General features: G+C 50.8%; 1 protein-coding gene across 7 annotated transcripts in view; it reads right to left on the reverse strand.

The window, feature by feature from the left end:
- Positions 1-10879, reverse strand: part of GPT2 (glutamic--pyruvic transaminase 2) — a 34494-nt gene extending 23615 nt beyond the window's left edge. For 5 of the 7 annotated variants that reach the window (XR_014059033.1, XR_014059034.1, XM_081507960.1 and 2 more), the window contains exons 1-4: positions 10765-10879; positions 10268-10531; positions 3183-3272; positions 973-1081 (exon numbers count right to left, since the gene is read on the reverse strand). Coding sequence is in view for 5 of the 7 variants with exons in the window: in XM_081507960.1 (XP_081364086.1) it covers positions 973-1081; positions 3183-3272; positions 10268-10510 (442 nt within the window). In the remaining 2 variants the exon portion in view is untranslated. Of the gene's footprint in view, positions 1-972; positions 1082-3182; positions 3310-10243; positions 10532-10764 lie in introns of all 7 variants that reach the window. The other 2 variants (XM_081507961.1, XM_081507962.1) reach the window with 2 other exon arrangements.
- Between the last annotated feature and the right edge of the window lie 4151 nt (positions 10880-15030).

Below are 15030 nucleotides of genomic sequence, written 5' to 3' on the forward strand. Positions count from 1 at the left end.
CTGACTGGCAGGGAAGCAAAGAGCAGCTGGCCCCTTCCTGAGAGGGACAGCATGAAGGACACAGGCTTGGACAGAGGGCTGGTGGGGTGATCACAGCCAGGAAGGTTAAGCCTAGTGATGTCCATAAAGGGACAGAGCAGAAAGGGGGAGGGGAAAGGCAGGGAGGTGACAGAGAGGCCAGGGGCAGCTGATACCCTGCTGAACGAGCCACAAGAATCCCTGTCCCATGTTTGGGAACATTCAGGCAAGCTTCCTAAAAAGCCCTATGGACAACTACTCCTCCTCAGGACAAGGGGAGCCGGATTCCCTACGTGTTCCACTGGGCAAAGGAATGAGGCAAAAACAAACAGGAAAGAGAACACAGGATGAGAACAAAGAGCCAGCGGCCCAGAGGCTGGAAATCCACCTCAGCAGGGAAGGGAGAGAAGATCGCCTTCACATCTACAGGGCCTCCCCGCTCAGAGCCCCCCTGAGGCCGGGGGTGGGCTCCGGGCACAAAGGAGCACAGGCCGGTGAGAGAACGCAATACCCACATGGTGGGTAAGGGGGGCACCTTCACAGCGAGGAAGCCACCAAAGGGGACCACGGGCATCCCGCAGCCGGCCATAGCGGAGTGAGAAGCCGGACCAGCCGGGCAATGTACCTCCTTCTGGCCTCCCGGCTCAAGCTCAACCTTCTGCTCTGAGGCTGCGGTGGGCTCAGCGTCACAGCCAGGTCCCCGTGTAAACTCTCGCGCCTGAAACTGCCCCCAGTCCACCAAGAGACAGTGCTGACTCCATCAGCTCAGCAAACAGGAGGCTCACAGAGCACGGACAAGGAGAGTATTTTTCCTTGACTCAGCCTGTCGGCCGCCCCACACACATTCACACACTCACTCAACGCATAACCATCCATTAGGGGCTGGGGCCAGGACCCTGCTGAGAACACACGTTCTTTTCACGCCCGCCGGGACCTGGCAAGTCAGGGCCTCACCCAGGCTGTTCCCGCCGCAAGCCTGTAGGATCCGCCGGGCTCGTTTCTTAGCATCTTCTGGGAAGCTGGGGCTATCCAACAGGTTCGGGTAGGTACACAGTGCCATCACCTAGACGAACAGAGGCATGGGCTGGGCTCCCCGCACCTCCCACCCCAGAGGGGCACAAAGGGATGCCTCTGAGGGACAGCGTCACTGCAGGACTCTCCATGAGGGCCCCCGCCTGTGGGGAGGGTCTGGGGAGGGGTGAGGAGGACGACAGTGGCCACTCCGCAGCGGAAGGGAGATGGTGAGAGGCAGGGTCTCTGATGACCTGGGCTCGGGCCAAGGGTGGGCTGCCAGAGGAGCCAGGGAACAAAACAAGGCTGCTCCTCGGCCCACCTCCTCCACAAAGGCCAGCGGCTCACATAGCTAAGGCCACAGAACCAGGGATTCCAGAGCAGGGAGCTGGGACTGAGCAGGCAGGTGCACCCCAGCTGACAGGACTGCAGAGACCCCCTCCTTACAGCCTGAGTGCCCCCATGCCCCGCCCCCACACCTCCTCACCATCACCTCCTTTCCTGGCCAGAAGTGAAAGCCGAGTCAGCTTTTTTACCTCCGTAACAGAGAAAATCACCCTAACCTCACAAATTAAGAGGATTACGCAAGGAAATGTTTGCAAAAGTGTCAGTAACCCCCCGCTCAGCAGGCAAGTCTAAGCTGGAAGCTTAGAAGCGGTGCCAGGAGCAACGAGATGGGCTGGGGCTCACGGCTCTGACACCAGTTGGGGGCCTCGGGCGGGCTCAGGCTTCTTGGAGCCCGGCTTTGCCTCAAATAAGTTTGTGCAATGGGCGGTGACCTGGCTTGCCCTCCCGCTCTGGGGCGCTTATGAAGGCTGGAGGAAGCCAGCACCAGGTGGCAGAGGCTGGGTCTGCTGTGGCCAGCAGCACGGCTGGACCTGGGAGTGTGCCAGCCAGTCAGAAAAGGCTGAGGCAACAGGAGCCTGTTCACACCCAGAGCCCCAGACACGTGTGGAGAACCTCTGCAAAGCGAGGCCACTTTGGGCCCCTCCTCTCCTAAGCTACGTGTTTCCAGGACAAGCTTTCAGGACAAGCAGGATGCTCTAATCTCCTCCCATCTCCACCTCCTGGGCAGAGCCACTCTGTCTGTCTGATCCACTTCCTCATCATGGGCCCCGCTTGAGACCTCTGACACTCACATGCAGCTGGCACACTCCTAAGTCAACAGCAATGCCATGGGAGTCCATTCAGTGGACATTCCTGAGGTCATCACCAGCCTCGGTTCTTCTCCCCTACACCTGGTGTGAATTCCCTGAGGGGCTGCAGGCTGAGGCCCTGGGGCCCCCAACACCCGCCATCCAGAGAGCAGGGCAAGGCTTGCCGCTCCTGTGTGCCAGCCCCTGCAGCAGGAAATACCGGCAGGAAAGGAAGACCAGGGGTGTTCAGCACTCAGCTTTCCTGCCTGCCTCAGCCTACGAACCTTAACCACACAAAGACCAAATTTTGCTCCAGAATGGGCCCCATTTCTTCTCTAGGAAAACGCCTTCCCCACAGCTGGTCTCCAGCCTCTATCTAGCAGGCGCTATGGCACTCTCCCACCTTTTATTTTCCCCCCAAGCCCACCAATCTCACAAGTTGGGCCCATGCAGCAACCTTTCAATTGGCACTCAAACTGAAACATGGAAATGTGCCTCTTGAAGGCCTTCATGTTCATCATCTCATGGAGGCCCCCAGAAGTCCTCTGTGGCAGTGCTCTGGTGACTTCCACTTGCCCAAAGCCACCCAGCTGATCAGCAACAGAGCCAACACTCAAACCTGGGGATTCTCAGTTGGGAAACCATATCTAGACCCCCATGCACCACCTCCCAGCCTTCATGTCTTCCATCTACTCTCTGATGCCCTCACCAACCCAGGGCCGAACTCAGCATCCAGGACCATTCACCTGGGAGTCTTGTATACTATAGAGACCTCAAAATGGGCTTAGGGATTTTAGACAGCCTTGGAAGGAAGGGGAGGAGCCTGCTGGAGAGAACCAGAGGGGACATCAGGTGCTGGAGGGGTTGCTACTTCAATGGCATCTCCCTGTGGGATTCCAGTGCCTGCTGGGTCTTGAGGGGCTAGACAGGCAAGGAGGCAGAGGTAATTTAATGGGCTTGGCTGTCGGGTTGGCTCCTTGCTCTCCCAGTGGCCTCGATTCCTGAGGGCCAGCTCACCTGTCGCAGGAAGGTGATTGGCTGCTGGCCCATGGCTTGGGCATCCCCAATGTTGGCACGGATGACCTCAGTGAACGGTTTTTTGATACCCTGAGTAGAAAGAATGCAATAGGTGGTTACTTAGGGACTCTCACACCCTAGATTTCAGAAGCCGAGCAATGGTCAACAGGATATTAGTAAGCAGTTCTATTCTGAGCCTTGCCAGGTGTTGGGCACGGTGCCAAGCGCTTGATATGCTTGGTCCCATTTGACCTTCACAACCACCCCCAAGAGGAAGGGCTTGTGTTAATCCCATTTTATAGATTGGGGACTTAAGGCTTCAAAAGGTTACCCACTTTCTGAGAAGGCTAAAAGAGCTTCCCTGGGCTGCCAGAGAACCCTGAGGCAGCTGTAGGTCCACACTGACCCTGGGGCAAATGTGGTGGGAAGGAGGGAGGGGGTCAGCAGCAGAAAGCATCAGGGAGAGGGTCCCACAACTGCCAGCTTCACCTCCACCCCTAAGTAATTGATGGGACACTGCAGCCAGCCATCCTGCCAGAAGACACCGATCCACACGGACTTCTCGGGAGTCGTTCTCTTGCAACCCTGTCTTTGCAAAATGAAGAATGTGCACTGAGCTTCATATTGAAAAAAAAAAATAGCATCAGGGATAAAAATGTCTGGTTGAAGAGCAAAAGTGAGGCCATTGCCTGAGCAATGTGTTTAGCATGGAGAAGAGATGGCAGAGAGAGAAGGAACTCGGACACCGTAGCAACAACTTCACTGAGGAGTGACTACAGGACACGCTAGCTGCTGCAGAGGAGAAAATGTGGTTCGGATGGAGAACTGTGGGAATCTGGAAATGTGGGAACTCCAACCAGTTTCCTGATAAATCCAGAATTAGCCACTATAAGAGTCAGAATTCACAGCAGGTTCAAGAACCTCCCAGAGCAGCTGAAAGGATTATCTGAGACAAACTGTATGAAAGCACTTGGCAGAGTACAAACATCATCATGTTACAAAGCTGGACCAGGAGCAAGATTGCAAGGGTCACTGTGGGGAAGAAGGCGGTGGGGCAAGGGGTGGCCTGTGCGGAATGGCCACCTTCCCATCTCCAGCTGCCCTGTTACCAAAGGCATCTTAAAGACAAATTTTAAAGGTACAATTCTATAATTATGATACTTGTCTTCTCCGTTTCACACAATGTGCGAATAAAAGCAACTTTAGAAAACTTTCCCTTTTTTAACTCAGTACTATACACCTTAAGTAAAGACCAGTGGGTTTAAGGAATGAAAGCAGCTGGCAAACAAGTTTTCTTGACTCTCATTTGCCACCCCTAAGCTCTCCCATATGGAAATTCTCTGGCTGCTTTAGGAGCCAGGAGGCACACGGGGCTGAGGAGGGCGCCCCAGAAACAGCCCTGTGCTTAGTCGCTCAGTCGTGTCCAACCCTTTGCAACCCTATGGACTGTAGCTTGCCATGCCTTCCTCCAGGGGATCTTCCCAATCCAGGGATTGAACCCACATCTCCTGCACTGCAGGCAGATTCTTTATTGTCCTAGCCACCAGGGAAGCCTGGAGGCAGCCCTGGACTTTCATAAACCAGGCTTGAGTCGAAAAGCTCTGTTTGGGGCGGAGGGGGTAGAATTCCCTTCTGCCCTTTTTACAAAGTTCTTCAGGGCTGGCTAATATGGAAAGACATCTGCAGGGGGTGGGGGGTGGGCAGCAAGGAACAGGGTAACACTGCCTACTGCCCAGGACTGGGCCAGGGGTGAAGGCAGACACCCTGGAGACAGGCTGCAGCGCGTGTGGCCTCAGGGCTCATCCCACAGGCTGAGCAACCCAGACCACTGTGCACAAAGGTAGGACTCCCCCACTCACACTGGCCTAGGCTCCTGGCACGGGACCCTCTGTTAGTCTGACTCAATCGCCATGGCCCCCTAGGCCTGGCCAGCTGAACTCAGGTGATTTCCACGGTTTGGGCACAGTCCACTCTTCGGTGGGGAGTAAATCCGTCACGGTCAAGGGCAGGACTTATACCACACAGAGTGGGCCCTGGGCCAGCCCCATGGAGGGAGAAAATAATGCCTGGAACAGATCCCTGGACGTTCCTTTCCTGTGTACCGCCCCCACCCTGCACTGCTCAATTAACTCGGGGCAGGCCAACAAGCAGCCTGGGAGCACGGAGCATCTGCTTTCTTGGGTCTGGGTACCCACAGGCTCCAGATTCTTTGCTATGATGGATGAGCTAGTGGGTGGGAAACTGCCTCCTCTGAATGGACAGGGACCAGGCTGTCCAGCCAAGGGCCACCATACAAAGGAGACTCCTGTATCTATGCACTTGGGTTCTACGTGGGTTGGAAAATACCAAGGAGCCAGGGGCAGACTTCTGCCCACAGTGACTCATCCAAGTCTGGCAAGCACACCCAATGGAGACCTCACCTCAGCTCCGCCCCCCAGGGGCCTGCCAGGTCAGCATGTAGCTTCTTAGTTCCAATTCCTAGCATCCTAGAGCCCATGTGTCTAACTCACCTGCACACATCCTGCCCAGAGCTGCCTCACTGTGGGGCACTGAGATGAGATCCGTTCCAGGGGTCTCCCTTCCCACCACTCAGGTCAAGGAAGGCTCAGGAAGCAGGCCCCCAGGCTCTGGAGATGGCCTATTTCAGAGGGTGTTATTGGGAAGAAGGATAAAGGAAGGACGATAACTCCTTTATCATTGTTATCACTGTCCTTCCCAGTTCACAGGTACAGCATTAGAACAATGGACAATTCCAACAGGCACAGGCATTTTCCTCAAGGTAGGGGTGGCTCCTGTCATTTCATGTGACATGCCAGTGGGAAGGCTTGGAGGGACGGTTACTCCCCAGGGAACCTCTCTTTCATTCACAAGCACTCATGAATCATGCTCTGTGACAGAAGTGGGCAACACCGGAGAGGCCACCACCTTCAGAGCGCTGGCTGATGAAGAAGCAGGCTCAGAGGAGAGAGAGAGGGCACAGCTGGCCCCAGGCCACAAAGGCCATGTGAAAAGACCTCAGGACCACTGAGCAGCACTGGGGCAGGCATGAACTCCCCCAGAGAGACCCAGAAGGAAGTCTCAGAGACAAACCCAACTAGTCTCCAGGGTTCTTGAAAACAGCTGTGCTGCATAGCAGAAGAAACAGACTCAGCACAGGGTCTGGCCCCAACGGTTGTGATAAGCAAACCCGGAAGAAACTGAGCCAAACCTACACAGGCCTGAGATTAAGAGGAGGTGGGAACTCCAAGGGCTGAATTTTCTAACCATGAAAGCAGGGAAGGCTGGACAAAAGGCTCCTGAACTGTGGGAGTCTGTGGGAGGGTCAACCGTAGAAGCAGAGATTTGTAGGGCAGAATAGGGATGAAAGGTGAATGAGCTCTCCAAACAGGATAATTTAAGGCAGCAAGCCTAAGCTCCAGGCAGGAGAGAGCCAACCCCACAGAGGCCATTCCTAGACCCAGAGACTCAGAAGGAAGGCAAGGAAAGAGGGACCCACGGCACCTCTCCCACAAACAACTTTCATTAGCTTGAAAACAAGACCCTTAAGAGTTCTGATTGGGAAATTCCCTCGTGGTGCAGTGGTTGGGACTCCACGTATTCATTCACTGCTGAGGGCATGAGTTCAGTCCTTGATTGAGAACTAAGATCCTGCAAACCATGCAGCACAGGCCAAAAAAAAAAAAAGAGCAAAACTAGCCTTTGCTTTCTCATAAAGTTATTTTTTTAGAAAAATGGCTTATATTAACATAAACTCACATGACCTTTTGACCTAAAATAGGAAAGTCTATTGTGCAATTATTTCTCCCCAGACAGCCAGAATTCTGATAGGGTTCTAGCTATTCAAACCATCATCACTAAAATCTCCAACTCGTCTTCAGTGGAAATAAACTGGCCCTATTTTACCGAGGAATAATTGAGGCCAAGGTGCTCTGAATGATGCGAGGCCCACAGCACATAAAGGCAAAGCCCAGGATGCAGGTCCCTGGTGACTTGGGCAGGGTGGATGGGTGGAGGGTTCATCCAAATGGAAGCCTATGTTACAAATTTCTTTTAAAATAGCATCTAAGCTCTAAAGAAAATGGCCTGTGAGATTCCACTGGTTGTGCCTCACACATCCAGAGTTCCCATTCTTAGTTCTTGGCTAACTATCAGCAGGTGTTCCAGCATTCTCCATTTGCATCTGTTTCTAGGTGCAGCACTCAGTGATTTTAACATAGTCAGTATTTCCCTTCATGAATGTTTTGCCCTGACTCTGTGTACTTTTACAAACAAAACCCATTCCTGTCTCCACTTATGTCAACCTCCTTTCCTCCTCCAATAAAACGAGGGAAAAAGAAGTAGGTTGAGGAGGAACTGACAAATCTTTTCAAAACTCCTACTAACGGCAGTTTATTTTTAAGTGCTGCTCCCAGGGAACACCAGGATCTGAAAAGCTGATAGGTACTCCCCCCTAGAGCTGCTGTCAGGGAGCAACAGGGCCTCCCTGAAAGCACACAGACCAGGCTGGAGGAGAATGGCCCCTTTCACATGCTCTTAGCCAAGTGCCCCTCCTCCTCCAGGCTCTCCTGAGCATTCTCCCCGACTCCTACCACCAAGCAAGATGGACGGGACTTGTCTGGCATGCCAACCCACAGTCAAAAACCAGAGCCACGTGTCCAGCCAAACAGCCGGTACTGTGAACAGAGCACCTGGTAAAGTGATTCCATAAGGCAGTGTAAGGCCTTCAAATGGACAAAGAGGCACAAAAGGCAGGGCTTGGGGAAACCCGGGGCCCACCAGACCACCACTCCTCTTTTACAGACTAGGGAAACCAAAGCCCAGGGAGGATAAGAGATTTACCCCCAACTCACTCAACTCCCTACATATCCCATCTCTAACCATATCAAACCCTTTAAACTCTGAGAAAAAATGACTCTCTCAGAAGAGGACCTGCTTAAGCTAGCATAATGGAGAGGCTGTCTTTCAAGAATGAAAGATTTAAGCGAGGCAATGCTGGCTTGGCTGGGGCTATTATCTCCAGCACCAAGAGTCAGGCAACTGAGACTCGACACAGTGAGGAGAGAACAAAAAGGGATGAACTTGAATGGAAGTACTGGAGAATGTAGATGGGCAGAAAGAATGTCTCAAGTTATTCAGGGGTAGGACATGGCAGTGGAGCCATCTGTCCTAGAAATCATTTTGTGTTTCCAGCCCAAATGACCAAGAAATTTCTCTAGCTCAATGATGGAGCCATACCCTGTTGGAACACCTTCTTAGTTCCCCACTTCACACCAAACTTTGCACTATTAAGTCCTAAGCTCAGCACACCAGACTCCAGTCCCTCATTTCCATCTCATTCATTTACCATATCCCTCTGCCAGACAGTGCTCTCCAAACAGCACCAAGCCCCTCCCCTATTTGCCCAGAACTTCCCAACTTTGTTTTCGCTCCCAGCCCTCCTTCTACCTAGAATGCTCTCACATTTTCTCTACCTGCTAAAATAATAATAATAATAATAATAACCACCAATCCTTAAAGAATTGGAGGAAGAGAAGTTCAGGCCCAGAGAACAACATGGCAATCAGTTCCGTGAAGGCAAAGACAATGTCTCCCTTCTATTCTAACCATCCTCATACTTCATGGAGTCCATGCTATTTAACAAAAGGTAGAGATAATCCCTGGCACCCCTACCAGCTCTGGAACCAGAGAAATCAGTTGTAAAGTGCTAAACCAGAAACAATTTAATCTCAGCTTTAACAGGAAGACTGTTGTCCCAAGGAGGGCCAGCTCTAGTCTGCCACACATCAACAAGGAGCAGAACAGCAAAAATCTCTTTTCTGCCTGTGGTCCACTTTTGGGACAGGGAGGCACAGCAACCGAGCCAGCCTTCTGAGGAACAAGCTTTAAACTTAGCCTTGCAAGGAGTCAGAGGGAGACACTGGCCTCTGACTTGTTCAACTCACTGTTTTGAGTCAGCAAAACTGGGTGTCCCAATGAAGTCTCAGCAAGCGTGAGCTCATCAAACGCCCCAAAGTGTCCATGTTACAGTCATGGTCCCATCATGGCTTCTTCCCAAGCATTCAAGGACCATTAAGTGACCAACTCACCCCCAGCACATTCAGTTCTGGTGCCTGTGAGAGTGAGATCAAAGAACCCTCCCCCTTTCTGGGTTAGAACTCCCTTGAGCAAGCAGCTGGGTGGCTATTTCATCTGCTCGTATAAATCTTAGGAATGTATACATTTTTTACATTACCCTTTGGACTCTGCCTCCTGAATTCCACCAGGGTTAGAACTCCGGTAAACTACAGAGGTGTTTCTTTCATCCACCCCAGCCACCCTCGTTGTAGGGGGACAGAAATCACTACCAGGTGTGTGGTCACTTTACACACAGCTGTGGACTCAAGATCCTGGTCTGCCGGCCGCCAGGAGGAAGAAAGTCCCAGGGCCACCCTGCCAAGGCCCCAAAGGCCCAAGCCTCTGCTACCCACTGTGGGCAACTGTATCCTTAGAAAACAAAATAGGGCTGTCAGTCAAGGTTCCAAAGGGGACCTGAGGGAAGGAATTGTGCAGGACCCTCCTCAACCACTTCTGTCAGGGAATCATTACTGGAAGAATGACCCAGAAGGTCTCAGAGAGAGAAAAAGCTTCGGGAGAACACCCAAGTCTCTTCAGAGCCTCCATCGCACCTCTGGTACCTAACGTGATTTCTGAAATTCTCCTTTCTTTCCTGCCTGTTGCTGTCCTCACCCTCACCCCTCAGTGGATCTTGGTTCCACGCAAGTAGGACGGCCACATAGCAGGCAGTGCCTGGCACTAAGGGCTGCTCGATTATAATTGATGAATTCAGTTCAACAAGTGAACTGTATCTGAGGGCCTTACTTTGTGCCAGGTGCCGGGCACTAGCGAGAGAAAGGTTGGGGGGGAGGGCATTCTCTCGTTTCAGTCAAGATTGGCCGAATGAAGGAGCTTGGCCACGCGGCTGGAGGAAGTACAGCGGCTGGACCCCAGGAGGCGACAGCTGCTACTCCTACCCCTTCGCCCCCACCCGTGACCCCTGGCCTCCCAGGGCCCTCCCGCCCCACGCGGCCCCGGGCGCCCGCGCTCACCCGCTGCAGCTCGAGCTCGATCTCGCCGGCCTTGAGCACGATAGGTCCCCGCACCGCGTACTCCACCGCCTTCACCTGCGGGTTCATGGACTCGAGCGTAAGGATGCGCTCGCGCCGGCTCCGCTCGGGCCGCACTTTGAGCACCGCCGAGGCCTCGGCGGCCGCGCTGCTCTGACTACGGCCCCAGGGGCCGATGGTCCGGGGGCAGCAGCCCCGCCGGACCAGCGCCGCCGCCCGCTGCATCGCGCGGCCGCCGAGAGGAACCTTGGGACAAATAGGGAAAGAGAACAAACACGTCGCGCACAGCCCAAGGCAGGCACGCGGGCACCCGCCCCCAAGCCCAGCCAAGGGCTCCTTCAGCGAGAGGTGCCAGCCTGGCTTCGGGGACGGGTGCCCATCCCCCGGCGACTCGGACCCTGCACCTCGCCGTTGCAGAGGCAAAGCGCTGCACAACCGGGTTTTGCAAAGGCTGAGCCCAATGCATGCATTCAACGTGCCTGTCGCCGCCTGGTCACCCCCTCGTCGAGTCCGGCTAGAAAGCTCGCCTAAAGCAGGTCCTCGGCTCAGGCGCCTGCAGCCGCATCCCAGCTCCCGCACGCAGCACCGGGCTCCCAGCGCTCACACACCCACAGCCAGAGAGTCCTCCCGGGCCTTCCCGCTGGCTCCTGGGCCTTGTAGTTCCCTGGTCGCTTTTCAGAACAGGTGTGGCGAGGTTGTTGAACTACAAGTCCCATAGTGCCCCGCGCTGGCCTGATCTGGGGGCCGGGCTGGAGGCGGGAGCGAGGGTCCGGCTCTGCCGTAGCCTGGGCGGGCTCTTTGTCTGGCTAAAGGGTCGGGGATCCCGGAGGGGGTCTGGCAGGGGCTCTCCTCGCAGCTTTCTGCGAATTTAGAGCTATTTGGTGCTTTTTCCTGGAAGCACGTCGCGCATTCCCCCACACAACCATTTCCCCAACATCTGCAAGGACATAGGCGGAGAGATGGTGCAGTCCTCGCCCCAAGTTTCATCATCCAGGGTTCAACGGTGGCAGTGGCCGCTCAACAGGGGCTGGTAGGAAGCAGGGATGAGGTGGGGGTTAGGAGTCTGCGACTTGACTGCCACTTTTACCCCTCTCAACGTCAGTTTCCTTGTCAAAAGGGAGATCAGCTCTCAGCCTTTAAGGATTGTCGTGAAAATTAGAGGACCAACAGCTGGTATATACCAGGTGGTCAGGCTTCCTGACAGCTCCATTTGAAACGCTACCCCACCTACACTACCTCTTTTAATTTCCTTTCTAGCATCAGAAATGTAGATACTTTTTACTGGCTCCCCCATTAACCATGTAAGCTCCAGAAGGCAGGGACAGCGTTTTTCTTGTTTATTGTATTCACAACGTATTCACACAACGTCTGAGTTCACAGCACATAGTAAGCACTCAGTAAACGTTTGTTGAAGAATGGATGCTCAGCTCTTGGTAGCTTTTTTTTTTTTTTTTTTTGGCAAATGTACCTGCTGTTGAACAAAAAAAGATGTACAACTTGAGAGTTGTGAGTTTCGTTTAATTTAGGGCAAAATGAGGACTGCAGCCTGGGAGGCAGTATCTCAGATAGCTCTGAGAGACTGCTCCAAATTGGCAGTGGGGGAAAGTCAATATATAAGGTTTTGGTGAAGGGGGAGTTCAATACCAGGAAGCACTCAATTTACAAAAGGTTTTTTTGTTAGTCATGAGGGTTTGACGTCACCATGAAGGGATTTAATGCTTCTCTAGATATGAGGAGATGCAAGGGTTGAGATCATAAAATCTGTTCCTAAAAACACCCAACTATCTAAAGACCTGTCCCACCAGATTCCCTGGAGCACAGAGTGCCTCACTCCACCCTGAACTCCCTCAGGGGTTGTTGAAGATCAACAGCTATGGCAGCATGGGGTTCAATCTCTGTAGAGGCAGATGGCAAATGCCTTGTTCAGTCTTGGGCAGTGCTCTTGTTAAGTGCCAATTTGTAGTTGACATAGCCCCCTTGTGGTCATAAATCCTACCATACTTTGGGGGGCATTTCATAACCATTTTGTCCTGTGTTGCTGGGAAGGCTCATTCCCAGTTCTGAAGAAGATTTTTGTTGATAAGACACTCAATGTGGTATTACTGGACTAGGTCTTAATAGTCAAAGATCTCTGGACACCTGTCTTCTAGTTATGGTCCCGGAAAGTATTCCCTCTCGTTGCATCTTTTCATACCTAGTGTTACACTATTACAATCATTGATCATATATTGAACTACACATTTGATCAACTGCTTCAAGTCTAGTCATCAATTCCGTTAGAGGCTCAGTCATATACTTGGTAATACAAGAAATGATAATCTTGTGAAACAAGCAAAATACAAATGGTATAGTTAATAACATTAGTGGAATTAAAAGTAAATATTTTAGCCATGAGCCTCCCACACCATTTTTTTTTTTTTTAAAGATCGTCAAGACTAGGGAATGGGTCACTTAGGGCAGAAATCTGATTTTTCATGTGGTTCAAATATGTTACATTAAAGGATTTATCAGGTACAAAAAAACAGGATTCAGTTTGAATTATAACACAGATATCTCCCTGAGATGCTGTAAGGTGTCAAAGGTCTTGCAGTTGTGTAGCACTGCCTTTCTCATCATAGAGATCTCAGAATTCAATAGGCTAATAGCCTGCATACTATCATTTAAAGCTTATGAAAGTTGCCAAGGCTTAGGTATGGTCAATTACATCCTCCAACCCCATTGAAGGCATACACACACACACACACACACACACACACACAAGCTGCTAAACGGTCATACCAGTAGAATACAGATCTTTGACCCATTGGGATCATACCAATGGTAGGTTGGTTGGGGTTACCTGTAATTTGTTAATATGTATGACCTTAAATTCATGGGAATCCCAGGCTACACCTTTGTATCATCCCTGTAGATGTCAAGGCCATAAATTAGTGCCACAAATCCACTGAGTTCCATACCAATCACTCTCTCGGCTATGGTTTTTCCAGTAGTCGTGTATGGATGTGAGAGTTGGACGGTGAGGAAAGCTGAGCATCGAAGAATTGATGCTTTTGAAATGTGGTGTTGGAGAAGACTCTTGAGAGTCCCTTGGACTGCAAGGAGATCCAACCAGCCCATCCTAAAGGAGATCAGTCCTGGGTGTTCATTGGAAGGACTGATGTTGAAGCTGAAACTCCAATACTTTGGCCACCTCATGAGAAGAGTTGACTCATTGGAAAAGACCTTGATGCTGGGAAGGACTGGGGGCAGGAGGAGAAGGGGATGACAGAGGATGAGATGGCTGGATGGCATCACTGACTCGATGGACATGGGTTTGGGTAAACTCCGGGAGTTGATGATGGACAGGGAGGCCTGGCGTGCTGCGATTCATGGGGTCGCAAAGAGCAGGACATGACTGAGTGACTGAACTGAAGGGTAATAACAGGCATAGTTCATAAAGCACCCAGCCTTGTCTCATAATTATCAGGTTGTTCATTTTTAGTATGATTTAACCATTCCCAGCATAGAGGAGCCTTTAAACTTAAATGACCATAGCCTGGTGTTAACCATGTAGATCCTCCATAATTGTAGGAGTTTTCCTTTTAAGATATGAGAAGTTAATTTTTTACTGAGACTTAGCTCATCACTCCGATTGAGTTTAAATGACCCTAAGAGAAAACTTAAATCTATGGCCAGCCTCAGAGCAGGTATTTTTAATTGGCCAGGTGAGAGGATCCCATCTAGTAATATTATGAATAGATAGAACAGGACTGAACACTCATCTAAAACAAATTTCCTAGGAGGTATCCAATCAGAGTCCTAAAGAACAGAAATCCACCAAGGTAACCCAAAAGTAATAGGCACAGGTAATTGGGCACAACCCAACAATTGGATTGAGTTTTAAACTAGCATAGAATCATGTCCATGACAGAAAACATGTGATTGATAGGCATAGGTCCAAGGAATCAAGAAAACATTATAAATGATCATAAAAGTTAGATCAGCGTCTTGGGCAAGCCGTCTACTTCTGATGTCATCTTCTCATCCTGTTGTAGTGTAGTTTCCTCTGTTTGAGCATTGTTTTAAGGTGAGTTTGAGGTCAGCAGGCCTCGCTATGGATCAGTCCAGCTTAGGGGCTTTTGGAAGTGGGAGTTGACTGAAAAGTCAATTTCCCTTCAATTTCCCTGGCATGAGCTAGTTAAGAGTACCTGATAGAAAGGTCTTTCCATCCAGGTTGGAAACAGTTCCTTAAGTTATATCTTCTTCCAGTCTTGATTGAAGGTCATGTGTGAGGCATCTGATCTTCATCCAAATACAGATTACTGCGATAAACTTCAGAAACAACCCTAGAGTGTCCTTTAATAATTCAATTAAATTTTACATTAATATACCCTAACAGCAAAGAACTATCCAGGAAATAAGCCTTAGTATATACAGACCTTCATTAACAAACTGGGATTTAACATTCATTGAAACATCTCTTTCTCTCTAAAATCATCGTCACTTTTACCAAATATAACCTAATTAAGACCTGTTTGTAATATAGGTCTGGTCTCAAGAAACTTGGCCTGATGATTTACATAACCATAATTGATCATAGACTTTTTTGCTTTGCTGAGACTTTTATAGTCTCAGACTGAACTTTTAAAATAAAACCTTTCAGGGCTAGGAAAGTCATGCCAAAGGCTTAACACAGATTTTGCCTAACAGATCTAAGTAAATTCCTCCCTTCTCAAGGTTTCCAAAATTCCTTGAAATTTCTGTAC

Source organism: Giraffa tippelskirchi, chromosome 7 (genome assembly GCF_054371585.1).
Source record: "Giraffa tippelskirchi isolate mGirTip1 chromosome 7, T2T-mGirTip1v1.2.pri, whole genome shotgun sequence".
NCBI lineage: Eukaryota > Metazoa > Chordata > Mammalia > Artiodactyla > Giraffidae > Giraffa > Giraffa tippelskirchi.